We start from the raw sequence: 27,735 nt of genomic DNA on the forward strand, positions 1-27,735 counted from the left end.
ATCAAAATGGAGTTGCTTTCTCATGATTATCCTGACAATGGCTTTAATTTCAGGGCATACCCAAGAGGACTGCTGTTTATAATCCAACAAAGTAATGAAGTCTGACAGTAACTTGTGATTTTTTTTTTTAAGAAATTTTCAAAACATACTCAAACCAAATTTTTATTTTAAAAACTGACCCTATTCACTTTTAATTATAAAAATCAACCCGTTTTTTGGCCACGTCAGCACCGTGACCAGAAAGCGGGTCGATTTTTTTTTAACGTTATCCTAATTAGTCGGGGTTGGCAACCCCGACTATTTAGAACACAGTCGACAATTTGCTAGTTAGTATAGTCGTGGTTCCCAACCCCGACTAATTTAAACATGTGTTAAATTAGTCGGGTTGTCAATCTTGACTAATTTAACTAGCAAATTGTCGACGGTGTCCTAAATAGTCGAGGTTGTCAACCCCGACTAATTAGGATAACGTTTTAAAAAATCGACCAACTTTCTGGCCACGGTGCTGACGTGGCCAGAAAACGGGTCGATTTTTGTAATTAAAAGTGAATAGGGTCGGTTTTTAAAATAAAAATTTGGTTTGAGTCTGATTTGAAAATTTCTTCTTTTTTTTCCTTCTCGGCTGAAGGAGCTTCCGATGGGAGGAGCTGCTATAAATACAAGTTTTAGTAGAATTGATCTTCAGACAATTTATTAACATGTGCTTTTTTCAAGACACAAGCAGAAACGGAAGAGGATAGGAAGAGTAGGACTAGAAGGATTGGAAGAAGATATGAAGTGTAGGACTAGAAGGATTGATGTGTTGAAAGAATTTATGTGTATTTTTGTTTATATAGCTTCTCACATACAAAGTTTTCGTATATTTCGCAGTTTTGATCATATTTTGTGCGCACAATGAAATTGGATTAGATGTGTATGTGATGTTATTTCTGTGGCTGGATGTGATGGGTATGCAATGTGTATTTAAAAGTATAGCGGTGACGTGTATTTGAAACTATAGCAAGTAGTTTTAAAGTATAGTAGATATTTTTAAAAGTATTATCAACTACTTGTGAAAGTATAGCAGATATGAGAAAGTATAGTAGCTATTTGTGAAAGTATAACAGCTATTTGTGAAAGTACGGCAGCTATTTTTGAAAGTATAACAGTTATTTATGAGAGTATATCATGTGTTTGGGAAAGTATGATAGCTATTTGTGACAGTACAACTATTTTTGAAAGTATAGCTGGTTATTTCGGAAGTATAGCACATTTTTTGGAAAGTACAGTAGATATTTAATAGTGTGTATTTATGAAAAGTATAACAGCTATTTGTGAAAGTATAGCATGTACTTGTGAAAGTATAGCAGTTGTGAAAGTATAGCAGGTATTTCCAAATGTATAACAGTTACTTGCGAAAGTATAGTAAGTATTTCTGAAAGTATAGTTAGTGTTGATGAAAGTATTATAGATATTTGTAAAAGTATGGATTTGACTGTACTTCGTACATCTACAACGCTCTAATTCTTTAACCAGTATGCAGGGGGAAAAGAAAAAGATGTATGCAGGGGAAAAACATGTAGGAAACCCGAGGTGGTTGTTAAAGGTCCAGAGTTTTAACCACCAGTATGCGGGGGAAAAAGAATAAAAAAATTTGACCTAAAATTTCAGGCTGAAGTGTAATCCCTCTCACATAGAAATATAATTTCCTTGTAGCAGAATGAACAAGGCTTCTGGGTTCTGAACCTGGTTAAAACAAAAGAAGATAAATACTTGCAAATATCAGGGCAGTGCAAGTGGAGCCTACCATATTATATTGATACGAGTAGTCAAACAATTTGTTGCAAGTTCAGATGCATATGATTGATTATTTACATAACCTAACGTGGCATCATAAGTAGATGGTTGCATTTTTGCGCTGGGGACAATGATTTGGAATTTGTACAAATAGACTATATATTAGCCGAATGCAAAACAACAGCAAATAGAAGAAACAAAGGGAGCTCCACCATTTTCTAACTTCCATGGTAATTGCAGTTAAAAAATATTTTAAGCTAACCTTATAAAGAAGGGGAAAATGTGTCCAGGCCCCAAAAGTGGAAACTTCGTATGACTAGTCCCCCTGTACTTTGCCTCATGTGGAATAGCCCTAAAAAATGAGCTTTAATGTTTTAAGCCCCCTCCACGTCAGCTTTATACTAAAAGCAGATCGTATTTTGCAAAAAAAACCGAAATTGTCCTTCTCTTTCTTCCCCAGACGAGTCCTGGTCCCGAACAACAGAAGTCACTTCTCATTAATGCGATATGATGGGGAAAATGGAGGGAAATTTCCCCCTTTTTTTACTCCATCATGAGCAATAACTAGTTAGTTCTCCATTACTCCTCCTCCTCAGACCAAAATTCTCTCCATAACTCTCTCCATTACTCTTACTATCCCTTCAGTCCTCCTCCTCAGACCAAAATTCTCTCCATAACTCTCTCCATTACTCTTACTATCCCTTCAAAATGGCTAAAAATAACATCATCTGCATTGTCTCTTCGCAGTATAAAGCGGTATTCTTGAAGATTAATTCTTCAACCACCATCTTGGATCTCAAGTTTGATGCGGCAGAGAGGTTAGATCTTCCATACGAGTCATTAATTTTGGCATATGAAGATCAAACAGTTGGAAGCTTAAAATTTCTCATTGAGAACGATGGTGATCTGACGTCTATGGTGGAGCATTGCCACAATCTTGGACTGAAAGAGGTTCACGTGCAAGCTTTTAAAGAAGGAGATGATTCTTCGAATAAACAGGAAAACGAGCAAGTCCGACAAGACATGTAGGTTAACTGTAAAATCAATTAACTTAAGTTCTAATCGTCTTCTTGTTAGTTCTATACTAGGTTTAACTGGACTTCAGTTCTAATGTTTTATTTGTCATTAAGCAGTTCTTTGTTATGCTCCATACTAGAGTTCTAATGTTTTATTTGTCAGTTCTAATCGCTATTTTGTTAGTTCTACTAGAGTTATTGCTGGTTCCACTATAGTTCCCATATTGTTAGTCCTAATTGTTATAAATTAGATATAACGTGGTATAAATTAGACAATGTAGGTATAAAATAGAACTAACAAGCCATCAGTTAGAACTGACACTAACACACTACAGATTAGAACTAACACTGTGCATATTATTAGAACTAACACGCTACAGAATAGAACTAACACTGTGCAGATTAGAACTAACACTCTACAGAATAGAACTAACACTGTGCAGATTAGAACTAACACTCTACAGAATAGAACTAACACTGTGCAGATTAGAACTAACACTCTACAGAATAGAACTAACACTGTGCAGATTAGAACTAACACTCTACAGAATAGAACTAACACTGTGCAGATTAGAACTAACACTCTACAGAATAGAACTAACACTGTGCAGATTAGAACTAACACTCTACAGAATAGAACTAACACTGTGCAGATTAGAACTAACACTCTACAGAATAGAACTAACACTGTGCAGATTAGAACTAACACTCTACAGAATAGAACTAACACTGTGCAGATTAGAACTAACACTCTACAGAATAGAACTAACACTGTGCAGATTAGAACTAACACTCTACAGAATAGAACTAACATGTTATAATTTTGAAATAGCTTGTTATAAAATAGAAATAACTTCGTTAAATTAGAACTAACCTTTAATGGCTATATTGTTTGTTCTAATAGCTATTATGTCAGTTCTAATCAATGCACTGTTAGCTCTAATGGTTATATTGTTAGTTCTTTTAGTTCTAATTGATTCTAACAGCAAGCAATTGTCGTTTTTGCTTTTTAGCTTTTGCTATTATCTGTTGATACTTCTATTATTTGTGCAGTTTGAAATCAAAAAGTGTAGACTGTGGCCCGTCGGCGTTGTTGACCACAAGTGTTCCAGATAAGAATCCCAATGACAATCCTTCCGGAGATGATGTCATGACGATTGATGACATGATTAGCAGATCAGAGAGGATTCCTGCTTGGTGGCACACAGCTTTAACCGGTGAGGGACAACGATTTGAAAGTGCGAAGGAGTTAAGATTGGCCTTGCTATACTACTCCATGGTAAAAAAAAATCGAATACGAGTTTGGGAAGAATGAACCGAAGCGTATTTGAGTGTTTTGTCGGTTTAAGGAAGCCAAAAATTGTCCGTGGATGTTATTTGTCTCTTCACCAAAAAATGATAATAGACTTGAAATCAAAAGGTTTGTGGACAATCACAGTTGTAGGCAGCATGGCAATAATGATGGTCAATCTAGAGCCTCAAGGCGATTCATTGCTACCTAATTACAACCCACGTTAAAGGTTCGACCGGATATACGGCCTATTGACGTTCAAAAGGAGTTTCTAAGCTCGTATGAGATTAGGGTCGATTATAGTAAGATTTGGTGGGGTAAAGAAAGAGCACAAGAGAAATTATATGGTGATGCACGTGAGTCCTACGATCAATTACGATGGTAAATAGAAGTTGATATCTAACAAAAGACAAACTAATTTCCTTTATGTGACATTGATTATACTAATTTTTCAATGTTGGCACTAATGCTTAATCTTTAATTTTCTAGGTATGTAGAAGAGGTCAAGAAGACAAACCCAGGTAGCTATATTCATGTTGAACAACATGAGGGGAGGTTTACAAGGTTATTCATATGCTACGCCGCCTGCATAAATGGTTTTTTATATGGCTGTAGACCACTCTTATTTTTGGATGGTACCTTTCTTAAAGATCGATTCAAAGGCATACTCCTAAGCGCCGTAGCATATGATGGAAATCAGGGGATATTTCCATTGGCGTACTGTATATGCGATCAGGAAAATAACGTTAACTGGAAGTGGTTCTTACAAGGTTAGTTCTATCCCTAGCTATGTTAGTTCTATTGCAGGTTATGATAATTCTAGCTCATTCATTCCTAACTCTATAATTCGTGTATGGTAACCACAACTCTTTGTAGGTTTGTGGTCTATTCTCTATGAAAGGCCAGATCCATACAACCCTCCACACAAGCTAGTGATAATTTCAGATGCGGATAAGGGGATCAGAGAAGTAGTTAGAGGATTTTTTCCAGATTCTATACACTCTCGATGTGTGTTGCATCTAGTTGAGAACTTCAGGACAAAGTTGAAGGATTTGGGATTCAAATCAAAAGATACTCAGATCTTGGGTAATCTATTGTAATCTGCCTGATACAAATATACTAGAGCAGAATGGAACGATTACATGGACAACATTAGACTGGTTGACGAAAGAACTTACAATATTGTGATGAACTACGCTCCAGAAAACTGGGCCAATGCGTTTTTCCCTGGAGTTAGGTAAGTTATAAGCTATTTCATTACATGACTATTATAAGCCGCTTGACGAATTCCCTATTATGTTTCAGATATGATCACGTTACATCAAATGTTGCAGAGTCATTCAACAAATGGATACATGAGGCTAGGCTACTACGGATACTTCAACTGGTAGAGCACATACGTAAACAGATTATGGTTTGTATGAATGAGCGACGAACCATTGCTGAAAGCTGGAATCAATTTCTTTGCCCCAAAGCTGAACTTGCTCTCAAAGAGAACATGGAAAATGGCCGTCCATTGGAGGTTCGTCAGTCCCACACAGGATTATTTGAGGTACAATCTCATAGATCTTGTCAAGTGGATCTAGACAATAAAACATGCACTTGCCGTGGGTGGGATGTAACCCGTGTCCCTTGCAAACATGCATGCGCATCCATTATGTTTATGAAAAGGGATGTCTATCAGTTCTGTGACTGATTTATGACGGTTGAAGCCTTTAAAAAAAGCTACGAGCCAATCCTCTACCCTATCCCTGACTTTGAGAAGCGCATCGTGCCAAGGGATGAGATACAGATCCTACCTCCACTTACAACAAAAAGGAAAGGGAGAAATAAAACCAGGCGTATCAACAACAGAACTGTTTACACGCGGCCAGTAAAATGTTCTCGATGTCATATGGAAGGTCATAACCGTAAAACATGTAATGAATCTATAGCTGACTAAGTGTTTGATATGTTGAAGTGTTTTCGTTCCAGTATGCAACAAATATTTTGTTTTTTTCCGATTGAATGTTTATTCTTGTTAATCGGGAACTAACATCAACTTACACTAGATAAAAAGTTGTAAGTAACAAAACAACTGTCATATTAGGCCTAACACGCACAAAGAATAGAACTAACATCTCAGTTATTCGATGCGCTCGAGGGGCTAGGAGTAACAAGCCAAAGAATAGAACTAACTTGGTACCAGATAGTACTAACATGTAATAAAGCAGAACTGACTTGGATCGGAATAGGTTACAGAATAGAACTAACACTGTGAAGATTAGAACTAACACGCTACAGAGTAGAACTAACACTGTGCAGATTAGAACTAACACTCTACAGAATAGAACTAACACTGTGCAGATTAGAACTAACACTCTACAGAACAGAACTAACACTGTGCAGATTAGAACTAACACTCTACAGAATAGAACTAACACTATGCAGATTAGAACTAACACTCTACAGAACAGAACTAACACTGTGCAGATTAGAACTAACACTCTACGGAACAGAACTAACACTGCAGAATAGAACTAACACTCTAAAGAATAGAACTAACTTGGTATAAATTAGAAATAACATAGTGTAGATTAGAACTAACTTGGTATAAATGAGATATAACGTGGTATAAATTAGGTTTATAACGTTGTAAATAACTTGGTATAAATGAGATATAACGTGGTATAAATTAGGTTTATAACGTTGTAAAAAATAGAACTAACTTGGTATAAATTAGTAAATTAGATCTAACGTGGTATAAATGAGATATATCGTGATATAAATTACGTTTAAAACTTGGTATAAATGAGATATAACGTGATATAAATTAGGTTTATAACTTGGTATAAATAAGATCTAACGTGGTATAAATTAGATATAACGTGGTATAAATTAGGTTTATAACGTGGCATAAAATAAACTAATGTTGTATAAATTAGAACTAACTTGGTATAAATTAGATCTAACGTGGTATAAATTAGATTTATAACGTGGTATAAAATAAACTAACTTGGTATAAACTAGAACTAACTTCGTATAAATTAGATCTAACGTGGTATAAATTAGGTTTATAACGTGGTATAAATTAGAACTAACATAAATTAGATATAACGTGGTATAAATTAGATATAACGTGTAATAAAATAGAGCTAACAAGCCATCACACGCTACAGAATAGAACTAACACTGTGCAGAATAGAACTAACACTGTGCAGAATAGAACTAACACTCTACAGAATAGAACTAACACTGTGCAGATTAGAACTAACACTCTACATAATAGAACTAACACTGTGCAGATTAGAACTAACGCTCTACAGAATAGAACTAACACTGTGCAGATTAGAACTAACACTCTACAGAACAGAACTAACACTGTGCAGATTAGAACTAATACTCTACGGAACAGAACTAACACTCTACAGAATAGAACTAACTTGGTATAAATTAGAAATAACATGGTGTAGATTAGAACTAACTTGGTATAAATGAGATATAACGTGGTATAAATTAGGTTTATAACGTTGTAAAAAATAGAACTAACTTGGTATAAATTAGTAAATTAGATCTAACGTGGTATAAATGAGATATATCGTGGTATAAATTACGTTTAAAACTCGGTATAAATGAGATATAACGTGGTATAAATTAGGTTTATAACTTGATATAAATTAGATCTAACGTGGTATAAATTAGATATAACATGGTATAAATTAGGTTTATAACGTGGTATAAAATAAACTAACGTTGTATAAATTAGAACTAACTTGGTATAAATTAGATCTAACGTGGTATAAATTAGGTTTATAACGTGGTATAAAATAAACTAACTTGGTATAAACTAGAACTAACTTTGTATAAATTAGATCTAACGTGGTATAAAATAAACTAACTTGGTATAAACTAGAACTAACTTTGTATAAATTAGATCTAACGTGGTATAAAATAAACTAACTTGGTATAAACTAGAACTAACTTTGTATAAATTAGATCTAACGTTAAAATATGGCTGCATCTAGAACTAACATGGTGTAAATTAGTACGTGGTACGACATGAATTATGATAGAACTAACATGACCTATGATAGAACTTAAATGGGTGCAGATAGAACTAACACTCTACAGAATAGAACTAACACTCTACAGAATAGAACTAACACTGTGTAGATTAGAACTAACACTCTACAGAATAGAACTAACACTCTACAGAATAGAACTAACACTGTGCAGATTAGAACTAACACTCTACAGAATAAAACTAACACTGTGCAGATTAGAACTAACACTCTATAGAATAGAACTAACACTGTGCAGAATAGAACTAACACTCTACAGAATAGAACTAACATGTTATAATATATAACTAAAAGGGTGCAGATTGGAACTAACACAACATTAGTTATACTAATATATAAGAACTAACACTATTTGGGTTAAGATTTGTAACAAACTGTTTTTTGGATAAGCAAAATTTAACAAGAACTAACATGCAATGATGCCAGGTCTTCATTTGTTGCTGCCCTCGCTGGATCGGTTTGGGTCTAATAAACCCTTTTTGCTGTCACTCGCCTTCCTTTTCGAAGGTCCTAACTTACTGCGCTTTGAGGAAGGAGAACTGGATTCCGCTGAGCCACTGTGGGAGACGACGGGGTGTAAAGGGAGAGGAACATTGCCGGTAGGGAGAGACCTCGGAGAATTGGCACCCCCGACCCCTTGGTTACGGAGAAACAGCTGCCATTGGTCTCTCTCGACCGTCATGTGGACGCCACCCCAACTAACCTCAATTAACTCGGGGTCGGTCCTAAAGGGCTGCGCACGCTGGGGCCCTAAGTTGAGTCGTGTGGATTCCTGAGCCCTCTCCAAATTCCCCCTGCATTGGACATGCGTGATGGCGTATCCTTCCCTGGCGTTACCGTCCACCGGCAAGATGTAACGGAACCTAAGCCTCTTAGGAATTTCAGATAAATCCCTAACCTTGAGTAGAACTCTACAGTCTTTGAAGTTAGAATGTGTTATGACGTCCCTGGAGCACATGACACATTCACCGATACCAATGAGCAGAGATTGAAGAAATTCAAAATTCCAGAGGTGGTATGGGAGATTGAATAGGCGAATCCATACTAGAAAGGGTTGAGGCAACGTTGTTAGCCTCAGATCCTCTTTCCAACGGCGAAATCTGCCCTTAAATGTGCCCATATCTATCAAACCGAGTTCAATAGCTTGGGCAAGAACTTCATCGGATGGAAACTGTACCATGAAGCTGTTCCCTGCCGCGCCTCCTTGTTGAGGGGGCCATGTCCTAAGATTGAAGCGGTAGGCCAGCATCTCTCGGAGCTCCTGCACAGATGGACGGCCTCTATCAAGATTGAAGATGGCGCAAGAAGAAAGATGCCGTATGGTGCTGGAGGTGTTGGCCGGGACGGTAAGCATCCTCGGAGGGGTACGAGCGGTAATTCCATGATGACAATCTCGAGAGCTATGTCATGTCCCATGGCAGTGTACACAAAAAGGATCCCCATCCATTTGTGAGGGTATACGATGAAAATAGATGACGCTAGGTTGCCGGTTTTAGCAGGGGGAGGGGTTTGCAGAGACGCCTACGCTGGGGCCAGTAGAAGAATGGTGGTGACCGTACTATCGATGCCAGTTCGTATTTGGTATTTAAGTTAATTAATTTATTTAACTGACTTGGGAACAAGCGAATATATGATGTGATATGTTAGTGTGATGGAACTGTCGCTTCGAAAGAAGTGAGCAGCTGGAGGTCTGAAGATAACTTAAATAATTAAAAAATTAGAACTGGCTCTGAGATAGAACTAACGAGCATGGTACAGAATAGAACTAACGTTGTATGAGTTAGAACTAACGAGCATCACTAGAACGAACATGGTACAGATAGAACAATACATCTGATAACAATCATTTTCAATTACTTAAATATACATACATTATTGTATTTGTATGAACATATCATTCATCACTGTACACTGTTTCTTCTTTATGTCTTTGTTCAAAACCAGCCAGTAATAATTGTGCGGCAAGTCTTGCTCGCATAGCTTCAGGGATATCGTTCGGAGGATTAACCAGCAATGTTGATCGTCCTTCAATTATGGATTTTACAAAGAGGTAGACGAACACACCACAGTCAAAGCTGCAACATAGAGTGAGTTCATTAGACATTTTCGGTCCGTTCTAATACTATAACACAAATTAACACAATATAGACATCGGAACTAACCGTCCTCTTTGTTGCTCGCATTTGATGGCTTGATATCTAAATATTTTGCGCACATTATCTTCAATAAAATCAGCATGATGGGCATCAAAGAAGTTTATGATTTTATTAACAGGCTCCATCCAAGCTTCGTGCCCAGCGGAGCTGTAATGCTTGACGACTTTATCTTTAAGGTCAACTTCTACAAGATGCCAATGGTCGTCCCTGACCAAAGGGATCAAGAGATGCTCTATGCGGAATGCGGTATATTTGTCAATGAAATTCAAATAAAGAACTAACATTGTGCAGACTAGAACTAACACTCTACAGAACGGAACTAACATGACTTATGGTAGGTCTAAATTGATGCTAACTAGAACTAACGTGACTCATGGTATAACTAGCATGGATTACACAAGATCTAACATGAATTTCAATCAAAACTAACGTGGTGAAATTAGGAATAGCATGTTCTTACAAGAAAGAACACTGATACCACTCCATATCCTTTGCCGTATGCCTCCTGGCTAATCGTGTCCAAAACTGCTTCTTCCACCTGTAATTGTTATGAAACATTAAAATTCAATTTAAACAATATAATTTGAATTATTAAGGAAGTATATGTTAACCTTGTCGTCAAGGCGGCCACCACGAAGCACATATAACAACTCTTCCCTGTTAATACTGCTGTTGGTTGTTACTATAACATTATATCTCCTGGTATAAATTAGAACTAACATGAATTAGAACTAATATGTGGAGAATTAGCATATAAATAGTCAACTGAAACTTACTTGTGAATCTTCTGAGAAGTAACTGGCTCCTCTGTCGAGTCTTTCTGCTACGGGAGATGGTATCTTTAAATTATGTACAAAAGCACATGTGCTATCTATTATGCGTAAGTTAAACAATGTAGGGTCTGGAAGCTCATTATTCAGCTCTCCCAATAGAGCTTCCTCTTCATCTGTCATTGGCTTCAAACTCAACGCACCAAAAGTGGGGATTTGATTACCGGGGTAAAAATGAGTAACTTTTTCAGCTAGTTTTACTTTTCGTTCAGGACTTTCAAGTATATCTATACTAATTTTTTCCTTTTTCTTTCTTTTGCCTTCAGTATATGGTGTCCTCTTCCATTTAGATCTCCTACTTACCCTTCTTGGCTGTGGTCTACGCTTTGCTTCCACATTGGTCGCTAGAACTTCTACAAGTTTGTCCACATCATGTTTAATATTCACAAGATCCTCTTCCTCCTGTGCTTCCAACTTATCTACATTCTCCTTCTCTTTATCTACAATATCTTCCTCCTTATCTACACCATCAACAGTATCCTCATCAAAACCTTTGTTATCTACAATAAAATTTTCATTTTCCATATGCTCCTCTTCCTTATCTACCATACGCTCCTCTTCATTATCTACAATATCTTCCATATGCTCCTCTTCCTTATCTACCATATGCTCCTCTTCCATATCTACAATATGTTGCATATGCTCCTCTTCCTTATTTACACTATCATCAACCTTAGTATCTACAGTCTGGTCAACCTTACTATATACCCCCTCCCCTGGAGAAGTAACTGGCTCCTCTTCTATTGCCTCATCGTCAGCAAGATGCTTTACATCCTCTTCAACAATCTTATGTACATGTTCTTGACTGGTGGGCTCTTCCTTATATACACTGCTTGTTTTGGACTTCTGTTCCTCTTGAGCTCCCTGTCGCTTCTTCCTAATTTCATTTGCAATTCCTCTTCAACAATCTTATATACATGTTCTTGCATGGTGGGCTCTTCCTTATATACACTGCTTGTTTTGAACTCTTGTTCCTCTTGAGCTTCCCGTCGCTTCTTCCTAATTTCATTTGCAATTTTCTGTTTGATATTTGACTTAAGCAGCACCGGGTCTATAACCTCATCATGTCTTCCACATTTTTCAATTATCCTGTTAAGCCTGTTGATCTCAATCATGAATTCTTTACAATATTTGCTCTTGGTCTGCTTTGTAGCATCAAGAAGTCGCTTGAGAAATTTAGCAGAATTTCTCCAAAATGTGAGTTGCTGCTCAATGGGAAGAACATTGATCTCCTCTTCATCGTCAAAAGCAACGTCAATATGCTTTGCCATGATCTGTTATTGATACAAGATTATAATTTTAAGTAGGATTAAACATAATTAGGATATTCTTTGCAGTTAGTGTGAAATGAGTACGACTTAACATAACAGGATACTTACGTAACCTATTGAGAAGTTCTTAGTAGTTTCTTCCTGCAAAGTCTTCCTCTTTGCCTGACGCTTTTGCTGAAGAACTTCATCCCTCTGTTCAGCGGGAAGTGAATGAACATGACCAGGAGAAGCGACCTCCGCAATAGGCCTATGGACAAATGTTATTGACGCTGACTTAGCCTTTGAAATAATTGTCGGCATCCTCATAGATGCGATTCTCTCCTCCCCTAATGCCCAATTTGTCATTGGAGGTCTGGAGGTGTCTAAGAGGGCATATTTTTTTATGCCTGTCATCTCGTAGTACCAAAGCTGTACCAAATAATATATTTACCATTAACATTTAATACTAGACTAGACTAAAGAGAATAAAATATGGCTGCATCTAGAACTAACATGGTGTAAATTAGTACGTGGTACGACATGAATTATGATAGAACTAACATGACCTATGATAGAACTTAAATGGGTGCAGATAGAACTAACACTCTACAGAATAGAACTAACACTGTGCAGATTAGAACTAACACTCTACAGAATAGAACTAACACTGTGCAGATTAGAACTAACACTCTACAGAATAGAACTAACACTGTGCAGATTAGAACTAACACTCTACAGAATAGAACTAACACTGTGCAGATTAGAACTAACACTCTACAGAATAGAACTAACACTGTGCAGATTAGAACTAACACTCTACAGAATAGAACTAACACTGTGCAGATTAGAACTAACACTCTACAGAATAGAACTAACACTGTGCAGATTAGAACTAACACTCTACAGAATAGAACTAACACTGTGCAGATTAGAACTAACACTCTACAGAATAGAACTAACACTGTGCAGATTAGAACTAACACTCTACAGAACGGAACTAACACTGTGCAGATTAGAACTAACACTAGACCAAAGAGAATAAAATATGGCTGCATCTAAAACTAACATGGTGTAAATTAGTACGTGGTACGACATGAATTATGATAGAACTAACATGACCTATGATAGAACTTACATGGGTGCAGATAGAACTAACATGGTATATCTTAAAACTAACAAGGTGCAGATTAGAACTCACACGCTACAGACAGATTAGAACTAACACGATGCAGAATAGAACTAACACTGTGCAGAATAGAACTAACACTCTACAGAATAGAACTAACATTGTGCAGATTAGAACTAACACTCTACAGAATAGAACTAACACTGTACAGATTAGAACTAACACGCTACAGAATAGAACTAACATAGAATAAGTTAGAACTAACAATGCATAGGTACGAACTAGAATGAAACAAGATCAGTAAAATATGGAACTTACACATAATAGTGTCATGCAACCTGGGACATATGCGACCATTTGCTTCTTCTTTCCCTCCAAAGCAACTCCAATGCCCCCTGATAATTTTATTATAAAATAACGGGGCCCATGCAACAGAATTGACCCTCTGAATGCTATCCAGGTACCTGAGTAAGGGTTTAGGGATACCTTCCCCTGCTATGGGACTCCATATCATAGAGCATTGGTACAAAATTTGTAGCAGAACAAAATCCTCGATATCCCGTTTTTTTGTAGATTCAACTAGCCGTTCAAGTAGCCCTTCAAGATGTTTACGTTGGCTGGTTTCTGATTTTTTTAACTTCTTACCCTCTTCAGAAATGAAAAGCTTAGCGAAGTATTCCAGCCATATTCTGCTTCTTGAGTCCCTATTGTTCCTTATGTCCTCCCCATAAATTGAGAAATAAGTATGGTTATGGACCCATTGCAAATCAAAACTAACATTTTTTATACCCCCACTTTTTGAATCAGGTATACAAAAGGTGTTATTATCTCTGTCGAAAAAGCTCAGCAGCAGCTCAAGGGTAGGCCGATCAGGCGCAGGAGCCCCAAAAAAATATAGTGCTGAAATATAGAACCGCAGTATGCATCCATATGCCACTGACGGATCTTCGGGGCAATGCGCTTCATAAATCCCCAATAAGCCCCGATATTGGCCGTTAACCTTAGTGTTTCTGCTGAGCCTGTTAGAGCAATTTTTTCCCTGCAAAAAATTTTCGAATTTGTAAGTTCAATAAGACATATGAAACAATATTAGACCTAGCACTAACGGGAACAAAATAGAGCTAACACGTAATATTATAGAACTAACATTGGACTCATATTAGAACTAACATTGGACTTAAACTAGAGACTTAAACTAGAACTAACATTGGTCTCAAACTAGAACTAACATTTGACTCAAACTAGAACTAACATTGGACAAAGCCTAGAACTAACAATATTAGACCTAACACTAACGGGAACAAAATAGAGCTAACACGTAATATTATAGAACTAACATTGGACTCAAACTAGAACTAACATTGGACTTAAACTAGAACTAACGTTGGTCTCAAACTAGAACTAACATTGGACAAAGCCTAGAACTAACAATATTGGGTTAATCTGCATTGTCTCTTCGCGGTATAACATAAGCCTAGAACTAACAATATTGGGTTAATCTGCATTGTCTCTTAGAACTAACAATATTGGGTTAATCTGTATTGTCTCTTCGCGGTATAACATAACACTTACTGTTTTTTTGAGGGGGGTTTGTTGGTACGACCAGCCACAGCCTTCCTCCTTTTCTGGGCTCGCCATTGTATTTCCTCCTTTTGCATTTCGATGAGGGTTTGTGTAGCTTCCGTAGCTTCCTCCGCGCTGCCACCCGCAGATGAAGCGTCTTTTCCTTCCAACTCGGCTCGGTGCCCGACCTCGTAGTCGTTACTGGATTCTTCCGTAGACGACATTTTTCCGGCGGCGAAAACCCTAGAAACGTTGAAATTCGTACAGAAATTAGGAAGATGAAGAGTTCTTGATGACGGTGCTAGGTGGAAGAGAGAGACGAAAACCCTAGAAACGTTGAAATCCGTACAGAAATTAGGAAGATGAAGAGTTTTTGATGGCGGTGCTAGGTGGAAGAGAGAGAAAGAGAGGGAGAGTACTTGTAAAGGTGAGGGGCACATTAACCCAGCTCAGTCCCATTAGAGGGCAAGATCGTAACTTCCTCTGGGTTTTTTCTGAAAAAAGTCAATTCGGGACCTCGTCGCAAATACTATGCGTATTTGGGGCTATTCCACATGGGGCAAAATACAGGGGGGCTAGTCACACGAAGTTCCCACTTTTGGGGCCTGAACACATTTTTCCCTATAAAGAATGGGCTCATCAGGATAAGGGTATCCCTTCGGTTCATTTCCAAGTTCCTTAACATAACAAAAGTATGAACCAAGGAGAAAGGCCACAGATATTCTAACAAATTGGCCACAGATATTCTAACAAATTAAAATAACGACTTATAAGCAAAGGAATGTAATCTGATCTTAGAATGAGATAAAAAGCTGAAGAAAAATTAAAAAAAAATAGATAGTGGTACCTTTCGTTTCCATTTGCCAAGAATGCAAAACAATTGTACAAGCAATATCAGCATGTCATCTGAACCACACCATCATAGCTTAGCACATCTCATTTCTATTTGTCAAAAATGCAACACAATTCCAGTCTACCAGATAATCTGCAGATATTATTTTCCAAAACTACATAAAAAAATATCTAGTACATCCACCTGAAATATAACCAAAGAAATCACTGGCCCAATAAAACAACATTTAGCAATCCGCTAACTTCCATCGGAATATAAGAAGCAGATACCACAGACTTCTCGAATATTGTCTAGTTTATCACTTGCAAATGAAGGAAATGATCCACACCCGTCCTTCTTGAAGTACAATTGGAAACAGTGGCCGAAAGTTACTGCAGGAAAAAAAAGATTCTATGTTTCTTAACATGGTCAAGATACCCAAATTGATATAAGGCAATCAAACCTGAACCCGAGTGGCAATCACCTCTTGTCTTTTTGATAGCTTAAATTTCTTTTATTGACTTATGCAGACTCTGTTCCGAAGGAATTTCTAGTGTTCCACCAGCATGTTCCTTACCAGGCTTCACAACTGCAGCAGAAAGTGCAAATGCACAACTACACAAATAAATAAATGGACAGAAAGGCATTTTTTTTAATTATGGTTATAATCAACGGTGTAACCAGGATCTGAAGCTTTTGGTTTTTTTTTTTTTGGTTGGGTGGGTGGGTGGGTGGGTGTGGGTGTGTGGGTTGATTCTTTTAAATATAAAACATGTATACCAATAAATAACTCTCAACCATATAAAGAATTTTTGGAGAAAAAGGATAGGGTCTCAAATTTGAAAAACCCCATTTGAGTATTACATATGAAATAAATGTTAAAAAACTTAATTGTCTTGGTTATTGGGAGAGTAATCACATATATGAGGTGCAGGATCTACTGAAAATTCTTCTAAATTCCGGTATATCTGATTAAATAAAGATTTAGAAATCACTAGAAGTTCTTGGATGGTTTGATAGAGGTTGAGTAACGCCTAATGTTTTAAATATCGGCTGATAAAATGATATTTTCGGCGATTTATCGGTTTTGGGGGTCTTCCGGGTATGATAAGTTTGATTCTAAATCAATTATCTTTTTTAGATGTTTATGGCTGATAATGCAGCGATAAAGTGAGTTATCGGCCGATATTGTCAGTCCAAAAATCGAAATTATTAACATTTGCTTTGAGTTTTGATTTTGGGCAACAGGCATCTATTCAATGCACTTTAAACCCGACCCGACCCGGATTTCTACCATTGGTTAGTGATCCTAAACATAATTATTTACATTTTGGTACGCTATATTTCATTAAGTATGGTTAAATTACATTTTAGAATATTATATTATGTATATCACCATGCAGTAATGTTACTCCGATAAATACTACTTATCCTTAATATATCCCTGATATCCGCTATTCGATATGAATTTTGATCGTCTGATAAATCCCCGATAACTAACAAGGTTTTAAATGTCGGCCGACATATCGGTTTGAGGGCTTGACCGACACGACATGGACGATTTTAACTCGTATGTCGGTTTTCAGGGCCAAATCGAAAATATCAGGGTCATATCGGGCATATCAGCCTATTTTTTTACTTTAAAAAATCGGCCGATATGGTACCTTTTTTTAAGATCTGTTTTTTGTTATCATGTTTGGGTTTAGTGATAAATACTCAAACCCATTTGACCCGTTCTCATATTTAAGGGTTTCTTATGAACCCGATAGAAAGAATTTATGAACCTAAATCCATATATTATTTACTTTTTTATATGTTTAGTCTACAAAATTTATAAAGTATGCTTATATTGAATTTATGAATGCTTAGATTACATTTAGGACATTATATTATACATATGCGCACTACTCGATATGACAATTCAATATTTAGTCAATGTCCCCCGATATATCCCCGATTTCCGCTATCCGACATGAATTTCAGCCATCCGACATGAACCCGACATCCGACATTTAAAACCTTGATAACTAATATTTAAAACCTTGGTAACGCCTACTTTTGTACACAAAATTTTGATTTGGCTTTGGGTTTCTTATCACAATTTTATCCACACATCCAAAAAAAGGATAAATAACGTTGATTATAATTTTTTCCAAGCTAGCTAGAGTATATTTGAATCTATTGAAGGAATTATAAACAATAGTTAATAATATCATTAGACAAATTAACTATGAATCTATGATAGATATATTTTTATTTATTTATTTTAGAGTCTAAAATCTAAATATGGAGAAAAAATAAAACTTCGAAGAAAATATCAAGTAATTGAGAATTCTCTATTTGATCCATCAAAAAAAAAAAGAATTCTTGATTTGAGAAATTTTAGCACAGGCTCATGCGTTTCCATGTTGTAATTTCAACTATACTATAGTCCCTAGCGCAGCAAGATATATTCAAAAGTGGAAAATTTATACTTGCAGGCAGACTTCTTATAAGACACTTTGCATCAGTCAAGAAGCAAAGTTAACGCGCTATAAATTAGAGGGTGGAGCCCACGGGGCACGTGCCCCCTCTTGACCTCATCTGGCTCCATCAATGGTTATAACTATGTTTAGTTGGAGTTTTGATGACATACATACATGTACAGTAAATGGCAAACCAACAATTTTTCTTCACAAGTAAACGTGCTGTGAATATATTCTAAATAGAAGAAAATTATTAGCAACAACTTTTTCATGCTAGCATTGCATATAGCATGCCTTAAGTCCATTTTTAGAACATATTAACCCATTCACTCACAGGAACTTATTTTGTAAATTAATAAGCCAATTCTTAAAATAAATTTACCAGGAGAATTACAGATTATCTTAGTTATGCATGCGACATGATACTATATCTTTTCAGATCACAGGAGAAACATATATAACAAAAGTTGGAATTACATAACAAGTAGGAACAAATACAATTATATTATGAGGTTAATAAATTCTGCTGCATAATGTTTTATCCTACATATGCAGGATACAAAGTAGATTGGTCAAGTCATGCTGATTAGAATGCACAAGTGCAGTGTGCAGGGAACGCGTTGACACACATACAGATGCTTGCAACCTTGCACCCATAGACACACACACACATATACCTGCACAACCAGATGAAAATAAACAGGTGTGCACATACACAAACATACCCCACAAGTGCATGCACAGACAGCAACCTCCCACCCTCATGGAAGCACATGCACAGAAGGGGAGGGGGAAGAAGGGCACGTACAGAACATATTTAAATATGTGAACATGTAAATGTGCAATAAAATGAAGGTAGTCATGCCGGTGCACTAAGCTGACTGCAAAGTGGACCAGCACAAGACTTTACCCACCCCTATAAATATGCATTTGCATCATCCACTTGAGAACTAGTGCTCCTTGTACATAAAGAACAAGTGTTCACTTCATATGATTTAAGTTGGACAGCATTAAGGCTACATTATGTTTTTCTTTATGTGTTTCATAATTTGTTTTTTCGCTTCAACTCCAAAAGAAAAGGAAAGCTCTAGATCTTTTTATTGCGTAAGAGATAAAGATATTCTTGGATTTTGGCATTCTTGTAGTGTACAATGATTTTTCTTCATAAAGAAAAACTTATTTTGGGTTTAACTCACGTCTTCAATTTATTGATCTTTTTTATGCTCTATGAAAAAATAGAGTAGAAGGATGTATTAGTTTCTTACAAAGGGAAGAGAAAGGTAGAAAACTAGACTATTACTCAATATCTTAGTTTAATCATGTTTTTACATAGTTTTAGCAACATTTTTCGTTCTAAGGCCCTGAGAAATTCAAAGAATGACATCAAAACTATGTTGCATAGACACGGGTACAGGTACGAATACGGGTACGGGACACGGTAAATTTGTAAAAAGTAGGGTACGGGAACATGGTTGTGTATATATAAAATAAATCACTTTAGATCAATATTAAATTACATACCTACTACATTTTCATGCAAATATTCATGCAGATCAATGGCTTTCAAAGGAATATCAGCTATATATATAACAATTATCTTTCATGTCTCAACCTTTTCTTTTATTTTTAGGTTCTTTCAATGTATTCAAACTCATTCTCAATCTCCCAAATGAAACAAGCCCCTTTGAACATTTAAAAGGGGAAAAAAGAAAAGAAAACAAATCAAACTTCTTTGAAGGTAACAACTGCTACCCTGCTGCTATCTTTACCAAAAAATGACAAAATTTAATGAGGTATCATGATTAAACAGCCCTAACTTTACCCACGTGGCACATGATGTCATCTTCCACTTAAACAAATTTAAAAAATAAGAAAAGAGGGTGAGACGTGAGAGAGAGAAGTGAGAGAGAGAGAGTTACCCCCATGTGATGCATGATGTCATGTTCCACTAAAGCAATAAAAAATTAAGAAAAGATGGGGAAAGAGAGAACAGAGAGCATCTTCTTCATCTCTTTGCTTAGCCTCAAACCTTAGAAACCTATAGGCAATTTTCTTGAAAAAAAAGGAAAATCCATGGCTAGCGAAAATTTCCCGTGTCCACGCCGTTTGGGTGCGGATGCGTACTTGAAACGTGTCGGACACGGGTATGGCCCCCTACTAGCCGTGTCGGGGTATCCTAGCACCAAAAGAATTGGAGAAAGCTTCACAAGGAAAGAACAAATTAGTAGACACTAGCTCCAATATCCATAAACAGAAGAATAATCACGGAGCAAGTTGGACAAGACATGATTGTGAGCATGATGATACAGAAGAGATTACAGATTGTGAGGTTCTATAGCCACAATTCAGTAGAAAAGAAGTTGTTTGATCATCCACTACTGCTTCGAGAGATAGCCCCAAGATCAAGTGTGTAGAAGAGTTGATTTCTTTGCCAAGGAAGTTCAAAGACAAGATAATGGGTGGGGCATTTCATGCCTATTTTCCCATTCTTATGAAATTTATTTTAAGAAGAAATCAACATTTGGCACCAAGATAGTATAGCAAATTAACAACCTAGACCCTAAGCTCCAGAAAATGATCTAAGTTCTACATTATATTCTCTATGCCCATTGGAAAAACAATGAATGGAGACTGGAGAGTCCGTACTATCAAGAAGCCTCGTTTACTTCTTGTAAGCATTAAAGTGCAAGGCTCATGTCTGAGATTTTTAATAGTAAGCAATGTGGATAGTGCACCTTAACCTTCAGGTATTCTAAGAATATAGTCTGTTCCATCACCCTTGTTTTGATTCATAAACCATGGTCTGCAAACAGTCTCAAATGAGTAAGAATAATTTTTGCTTATAGAAAAATTATAAACGGTCCAGGTCCCACTGAATGGAACGATTCTGTTCCTTGATCTGTGTACTTTTGTTTGTTTACCCTAAATACTTGTGTTCTTATAAAAATTGGGTTGGAGAATCCACTAATTGAAGTCTGATTGAGATTTTGAGAAGCTCACCACAATCAACTACTTTGCTAATGATATTAGCGGTGTCTTAATTTCAATCATAACTTGTCAACTTGTGAATTCTAATGGTTAAGATTTTGTTTGATTTGCTTTTAAGTTAATTCTTTGCCCAAGAACTGTCATTGGGGTTTTTGCATTATCATATAATACCTAACACCTGAGAATAAAAGACAGAAAAGAAAGGTTAAACATATGGCATCCAAAGGAATATATTACATCAGCAGGTATATAAATACACTCTTTTCAGTATTACAAATAAATTTACAGTTCATACCTAAGGCTTACAATAGTTTGCTATGATAAAAATCTTGTCACTTGTGAATAAGGCTTTCGCATGTGCATGGGCATGCGCACATTGGTATGAGAATGATCCAAATATACACTTAATTGAATAAGTAAATTAAAATTAAAAATCTTTCTTTTAGGACAATGTTGATTGGCAATGCAAAAAAGCAAGCAAGACTTGGTTCATGAACTTCATATGAAGCATATCAACGTAGTGCTGATGCTGAAGAGTTTACACTTTAAAAATAACATGGACCTCACTTAGGCTTGATTCTTCCTTCATCTGGATCATCCACAAAGCCAGAGGACGAAAGACCAAGAAGAACCAGAAACAAGTTTTTAACAATCTCTAAACTTTTGTAGCAGACTATATCAAAGGTTACAAGATCAAGGAAACAACAAAATTGCATTCAAAAGACCAATTTTGAGATTGCCTACCTAAAATTAAATCTATTACTGCAAATAATTTTCACTTGCATTAACAAGTCTCAACCTTATTATGTTACCACCATTACTTTTATAGAGTTCAATTATAACATCTTTTTAGCAACTCTGGCATTGCCTGAAGTTGTATTACAAGTTTACAACTCATTATATATAGTCTCAAAATACTATAGTTGGAACCCTATACTTCTGACTGTTGTTACATCAACCGACTTAAACCAAACACAGACAGAAGAAAATTAGCTGTGTTTGGGTAATCCCCAAAAACATGATCACGAATACTTCTTACCCTTCACCAAGAGGTTTGCACTGACAGCTGTCGCCTCACTCCAGAAAGAGTGCATGCTCAGCTAAGCCAATGTAAGGCTATCCAGGATTAAAATAGCTTAGTTTAGAGATTGACAAGAGAACCAAACAAACAATAATTAGGCCATTTATGCCTTGAGGCTGAAGTTCACCATTACATAATTAAGTGGGCACTTTACGCAGATGCTGAAATGAAATTAGATTATAGCCAACTCAAGCAACTCTATTCTTCCAAATCAACCTAGCTCTTATTTCCTCATATCAATTTCACTAAAAATATATATAAAGTTAAATCAGCAGAGGCATCATATCTCACATCAAAACCCTAGATTTTTACCAAAATTGCATCTTTTTCGTAATACTGAGGATTATTGTGGAATTCTAAGCGTACCGTAGCCTCCATGATCGCCGAGCTTAGCCTGGACGATCATGTGAGTGATGAAGTGAGAGGCCTCCTTCGCCTCGTCGAGGAGGCGTTTGATCTCCGCCTCCGACGCCACGCTCCGGTTGTCCTCGAACCTCCGGCCCGGCGAATCTCCGCCGCTGATTCCGACAGCATGAGTGTGTCTCCGGCGAACGATTTCCTCGTCGCCTTCAGCAGCGATCTGTACGCCCCCAGCGCTTGAGCCCTGCCCGCCATTTTTTTCTATTTCTCTTCTCTCCGGATTCTCGAAAGCGATGTCAGCTGAGTTCCTCCCGTCGATTCGACGCCTATGGGTTTGGGCTTGTAATGGGTCCGTTCTGTTGAGGACCGACCCGATCCATTTTGGAAAACCAGGCCGGGCTACTTATATTGGGGCCGATGAAGTTCTAGCCCTGTCCGCTGGGATCGAATTTGAGAGAAAACATATTTAATTGATCTAGTTTACGCTAATTAAAGTTTTATATTTTCTTGAATAGAACTGCACTTGGTTGTAGTTGTAGCATAGAATTCAAGCGTAAGTAAGGTGAAGTGAGAATCATTAACAAACTGGCACTAGTAGAAAAACGATCAACCTAGACGGAAATTTCTGTCTAGGTTGATTGAAATTCCGTCTAGATTAGGTCATTTAGACGGAATTCCGTCTAATTTGAGTGGTTTATTTTGCTTCCGTCTAGATTGATACAAACTAGACGGAATTTCGTCTAGGTTGATCAATCTAGACGGAAGTCAACCTAGACGGAATAAAGAATTCCGTCTAGGTTGACAGCCCAGACGGAATTCCGTCTGGTCTGTCAACCTAGACTGAATTTCCGTCTAGGTTGGTTTTTTACAACCTAGACGGAAATTCCGTCTAGGTTGACTCAATATAGACGGAATTCCGTCTAGATTGCCTTTTTTCGGGAAAAAAAAATAATTAAAATTTGTATTTCCCTGTACAATTACATTAATATTTGAATACATCCAGAAAATATTGTACACGCCACATTCAACCATCCAATCATAATCAAAATTCATAACAATTCCATTCAAAAACATCTATATAACCAAATCCAACACATTGTACAAATCCAACCATCCACTTCAAAATATACATCAATCAGTTCCGTCTAAAACACATCCAACAACATATATACTAACAATGCACATGACTAAGATATGATACACGACATGAATAAATGTCGTGTTATAACAAATAAAACTGTTTATTGCATTAAAAATAAAAAAAACCTCATTCATCGTCGTCGGCGGGGGTATCTCTATCCCGATTACGAGAACGGGTGCTGCTCCCTCCAATATCTCCACTCTGAATGTTTAATTGAATAATCATTATGTGGTGTTTGATAACATATTAGATAAAAATAAATTTATAAATATAAGAAAAAATAAGGTACCTGAGCACTACTCTGTCTAGCGCCGGAATTATCGCCAATCGAGCTAATGATCCGTATGACACCACCATACGCGCTATAAGGAATAGCACCGCCTAAATATTGTATAACATACCCCATGAGATCATCCATCGAGTTCGCCGTCAGCGCAACTCTAGTCATCTCATTAGTCACCTGAATATGCAGCTCCATGTCAATTTTGTCAATCAAGAAGGCATAGATACGTGCGACAAATGGCATAGCCTGAAAACTGCTTGTGGCTGCTCTATGCGATGTAGATGGTGTAGAGGATGCTGTGGACGATCTAATGCTTATACCGGGTAAAGCTCCGACACCATGCAGAGGATATCTTCCTCTCCTATTATTAGGGAGAAATAAATATTAAACTTTGCTCTCAAATTCAATAATGGTAAACAAATATAAATAGTATGTAGTATTCAAATTGATTCGATTTTTCACCATCCTTACCTATTATGACCCATCAGGTTCTGTGTGAGATTGATGTTCACAGATGCAGCCTCCTTGGATGCAGTCTCAAATCCCTCCTAAATCACATATTTATAGTTAATTCAATATAATGACCATATTATTTGTGTTCTCGTTTCCTCGTAATGTTAACAAAATAGAATTAATAATACTACTCAAGATATGTATAAGTCTCACCACTAACTCGAGATTTGCCGTGATCTTATCCCGATTCTGAAAATTTCGGCAGCACCTACCCGCTGTTCTCCCTGTACACTGTGCGGATGTTATTATGCGTATCAGCAATAGCCCGAAACGCAGAACAACATACGCTTATTGTACACGGAGAACAACGAATAGGTGCTGTCAAAACTTTCAAGAATGAAAATATACAAAGTATACAAAGTTGGATGTATGCACTACTATATTCCTAACCCGTCCGAGAAGGACAGATCCAATAATTACGAATTTCAGTACCAATTTTTTATTCCTATAATATAAAATAAACGCTCATTTTTGGAAGAAAACTTCGTCTCCTACCCAAATCTGAGTCGTATATCATATATTATAAGTCCAAATAATTGGATGTAATTATTGGACGGAAGTCTAGGGATAACGTTATTTTTTTATTCACCTAAATTGGATTATAACACATTATAAAAATTTATAATGTGTTATATATCACTCTATTTTTTACAAAAAATTATTTCACATATTTTCACATCACAAACTTAAATAATCACACATACTTATAGCACGAATGAAACTTAAATGAGTTAGGGTTTATAAGTGTTTAAAACTCAATAATGATAACTAGTGTTGTTCAAATGAATTAACATGTATTTAATTAAGTTAGGATTTTCAGAATTGAACTCGTTTATTTTTCAACATAATTAGGGTTTTTAACCAAATTCAACAATAATTAATAATAAAATTAAAATTTCTAAAGCTCAGTAGAAAAATCATACCTTTTAAACTGATTTCCGCAACGGACACCGCCGAAGGAGGGGGGGTCGGGAGGTTCCGGAGGAGGGGGGGTCGGGAGGGGGATGGGGGAGAGAGGGGGCGAGGGGCTGCCGGGAGGGGATTCTAGTCCGTTTCTCGCCCGCGGGAAGGGGGGAAAGGGATGAGGGGGCTGTCGATGGGGGAGGCGGAGGGGGGGGAGGAGGAGGTGGAGGGAAGGGCCAGGGGGGGGTTAGGGGGAGTGGGCTGCCGAGGGGGGAGGGGGGAGGGGAGAAGGGGGAGAGGGGGTGGTCGGAAGAGGGGGGGTGGTCGGAAGGGGGAGTTGGGAGGGGGAAAAGGGGTGGTCGGGGAAGGGGGAGTGGGCACCAAGGGGGAAGGGGGTCGGATGGGGGAGGGGGCGGGCTGCGAGGGGGGCGGGGGGGCGTCGGGAGGGGTCAAGAGGCGAGGGGGGTCGGGAGAGGCGGGTGGCCGTACGGGAGGGCCCGGAGGAGGGGGGGTCGCGGAACAGTGAGGTGGGGAAGTGGGGGAGCGAGAGTAAGAGATTTAATGAGATAGATTGGGGGGGGCTGCTAGGGCATTTAAATTGCCCTAAGGCAACCTAGATAGAATTTCCGTCTAGGTTGACCATTCAACCTAGATAGGAAATTTCGCGTCTAGGTTGAGCAATCCTAGACGGAATTTCCGATCTAGGTTGACGCTTTCGGCGTCTAGATTGAACAAACTAGACGTGAAATCTTTACGCGTCTAGTTTTGATTCAACCTAGACGGAACAAACTAAGACGGAATTAGTTCCGTCTAGTTTGACTGTCAAACTAGACGGAAAATAATTCGTCTAGTTGTTCGGCGTCTAGGTGTGCTCGTTTTTTCTACTAGTGTGGATGTTTATCGAAATCAATCAAGAGAGTAGACCTGAGATAGGGCTGTCCATTACCGGGCCAGGCCTAGGCCCGGCGCCGGCCCGGGCAAAAACCGAAGCCCGGAACCGGGCGGCCAGGTTGCGGACCGCGGGCTGGGTCCGGGCGCCGGGGCCCTGAGCGGGCCGGGCTTCTCCAGGCCGCCGCGGGTTTTGGTTTTTTTTTATTTTTTTTATTTTTAGCAAAATCTAAATGCAAAATGTAAACACAATTTTGATTAAAAACATATTGATTAATCAACTATAATTATTTAATTATAAATATAAAAAATTATAGAAATTAAAATGATATACAAATAATTGTAGAATATAGAAACAAACAAAATTAAAAATAATTATAGAATTCAAGAGCCTAAGAGCCCAAGGCCGAAATGCAAAGACATAAATATATATGTTGGTGACAGGGATTTGAACGCAGCTAACCTCCACTCCTAAATCCTAAATTTTACAGCTAGACTAAGTAGTCCCTAAAATACTTCATGTAATTCATATATGTATATGTATACATATATATACTCTACACATAATAAATATATTATACATAAGACAAATTGTAAATACTTATAGAAAAATCTACATAAACAAATTATATTATACATAAAAATAAAATATATATATATATATATATATATATATACTATATATATATATATATATATATATATATATATATATATATATATATAGTATATATCATATATATATATATATATATATGATATATATATGGTAAGTGAATCTAAGGTGACTCCCTAGATGTAGCCTAAGGATGCGCAATCTCAGCCATTGATCTCAAAAACCCCAAAATCATCTCGGCCATTGATTTCAAACAATTCCCAAAAAAAGAAAAAACAAATTTCTAAAATTACACCCTATTGATGACCGCGAGCGTGTTTAGCCCAAAAAAAAACCCCCGATCGGCTTCGTCTCCTCGCCCTCAAAAAACCGCTCGACATCCGCAAAAAAAAACCCCCTCCATCTTCTTCTTCGTCTCCTCGACCTCGCCCAAAAATCGAGCTCGACGTCCGCAAAAAACCCACCTGTCGTCTTCGTCTCCTCGACCTCGCCCAAAAAAAACGCCCAAAACAAAAGCTCGAAGTCTGCTCTCCTCGACTTCACCGTCTCCTCGACCTCGCTCCGGCATCGTCTCCAGTGAGATCGCCGCCGTCTCC

At 37.4% G+C, this 27,735-nt stretch overlaps 4 protein-coding genes across 4 annotated transcripts; 1 reads left to right on the forward strand and 3 right to left on the reverse strand.

The window, feature by feature from the left end:
• LOC109846873 lies at positions 2,485-4,608 on the forward strand. Its single transcript, XM_020416111.1, has 3 exons — positions 2,485-2,801; positions 3,846-4,071; positions 4,573-4,608. Exons 1-3 carry the CDS (start codon positions 2,485-2,487, stop codon positions 4,606-4,608), a joined length of 579 nt encoding a protein of 192 aa, XP_020271700.1.
• On the reverse strand, positions 9,945-10,584 carry LOC109846874. Its single transcript, XM_020416112.1, has 2 exons — positions 10,307-10,584; positions 9,945-10,219 (listed from the first exon to the last, which is right to left on the reverse strand). The coding sequence occupies exons 1-2, from the start codon at positions 10,582-10,584 to the stop codon at positions 10,039-10,041; spliced, it is 459 nt and encodes a 152-aa protein (XP_020271701.1). The 3' UTR covers positions 9,945-10,038.
• On the reverse strand, positions 13,967-15,297 carry LOC109849525. Its single transcript, XM_020419372.1, has 2 exons — positions 15,079-15,297; positions 13,967-14,545 (listed from the first exon to the last, which is right to left on the reverse strand). Exons 1-2 carry the CDS (start codon positions 15,291-15,293, stop codon positions 14,350-14,352), a joined length of 411 nt encoding a protein of 136 aa, XP_020274961.1. The 5' UTR covers positions 15,294-15,297; the 3' UTR covers positions 13,967-14,349.
• LOC109849693 (mitochondrial zinc maintenance protein 1, mitochondrial) lies at positions 15,906-23,148 on the reverse strand. The gene is given in 4 exon segments (XM_020419553.1): positions 15,906-16,293; positions 16,386-16,490; positions 22,802-22,934; positions 22,937-23,148. Coding segments are annotated over 3 exon segments (333 nt in total). The 5' UTR covers positions 23,051-23,148; the 3' UTR covers positions 15,906-16,293; positions 16,386-16,404.

This window comes from Asparagus officinalis, chromosome 7, assembly GCF_001876935.1.
Source record: "Asparagus officinalis chromosome 7, Aspof.V1, whole genome shotgun sequence".
Classification (NCBI taxonomy): Eukaryota; Viridiplantae; Streptophyta; class Magnoliopsida; order Asparagales; family Asparagaceae; genus Asparagus; species Asparagus officinalis.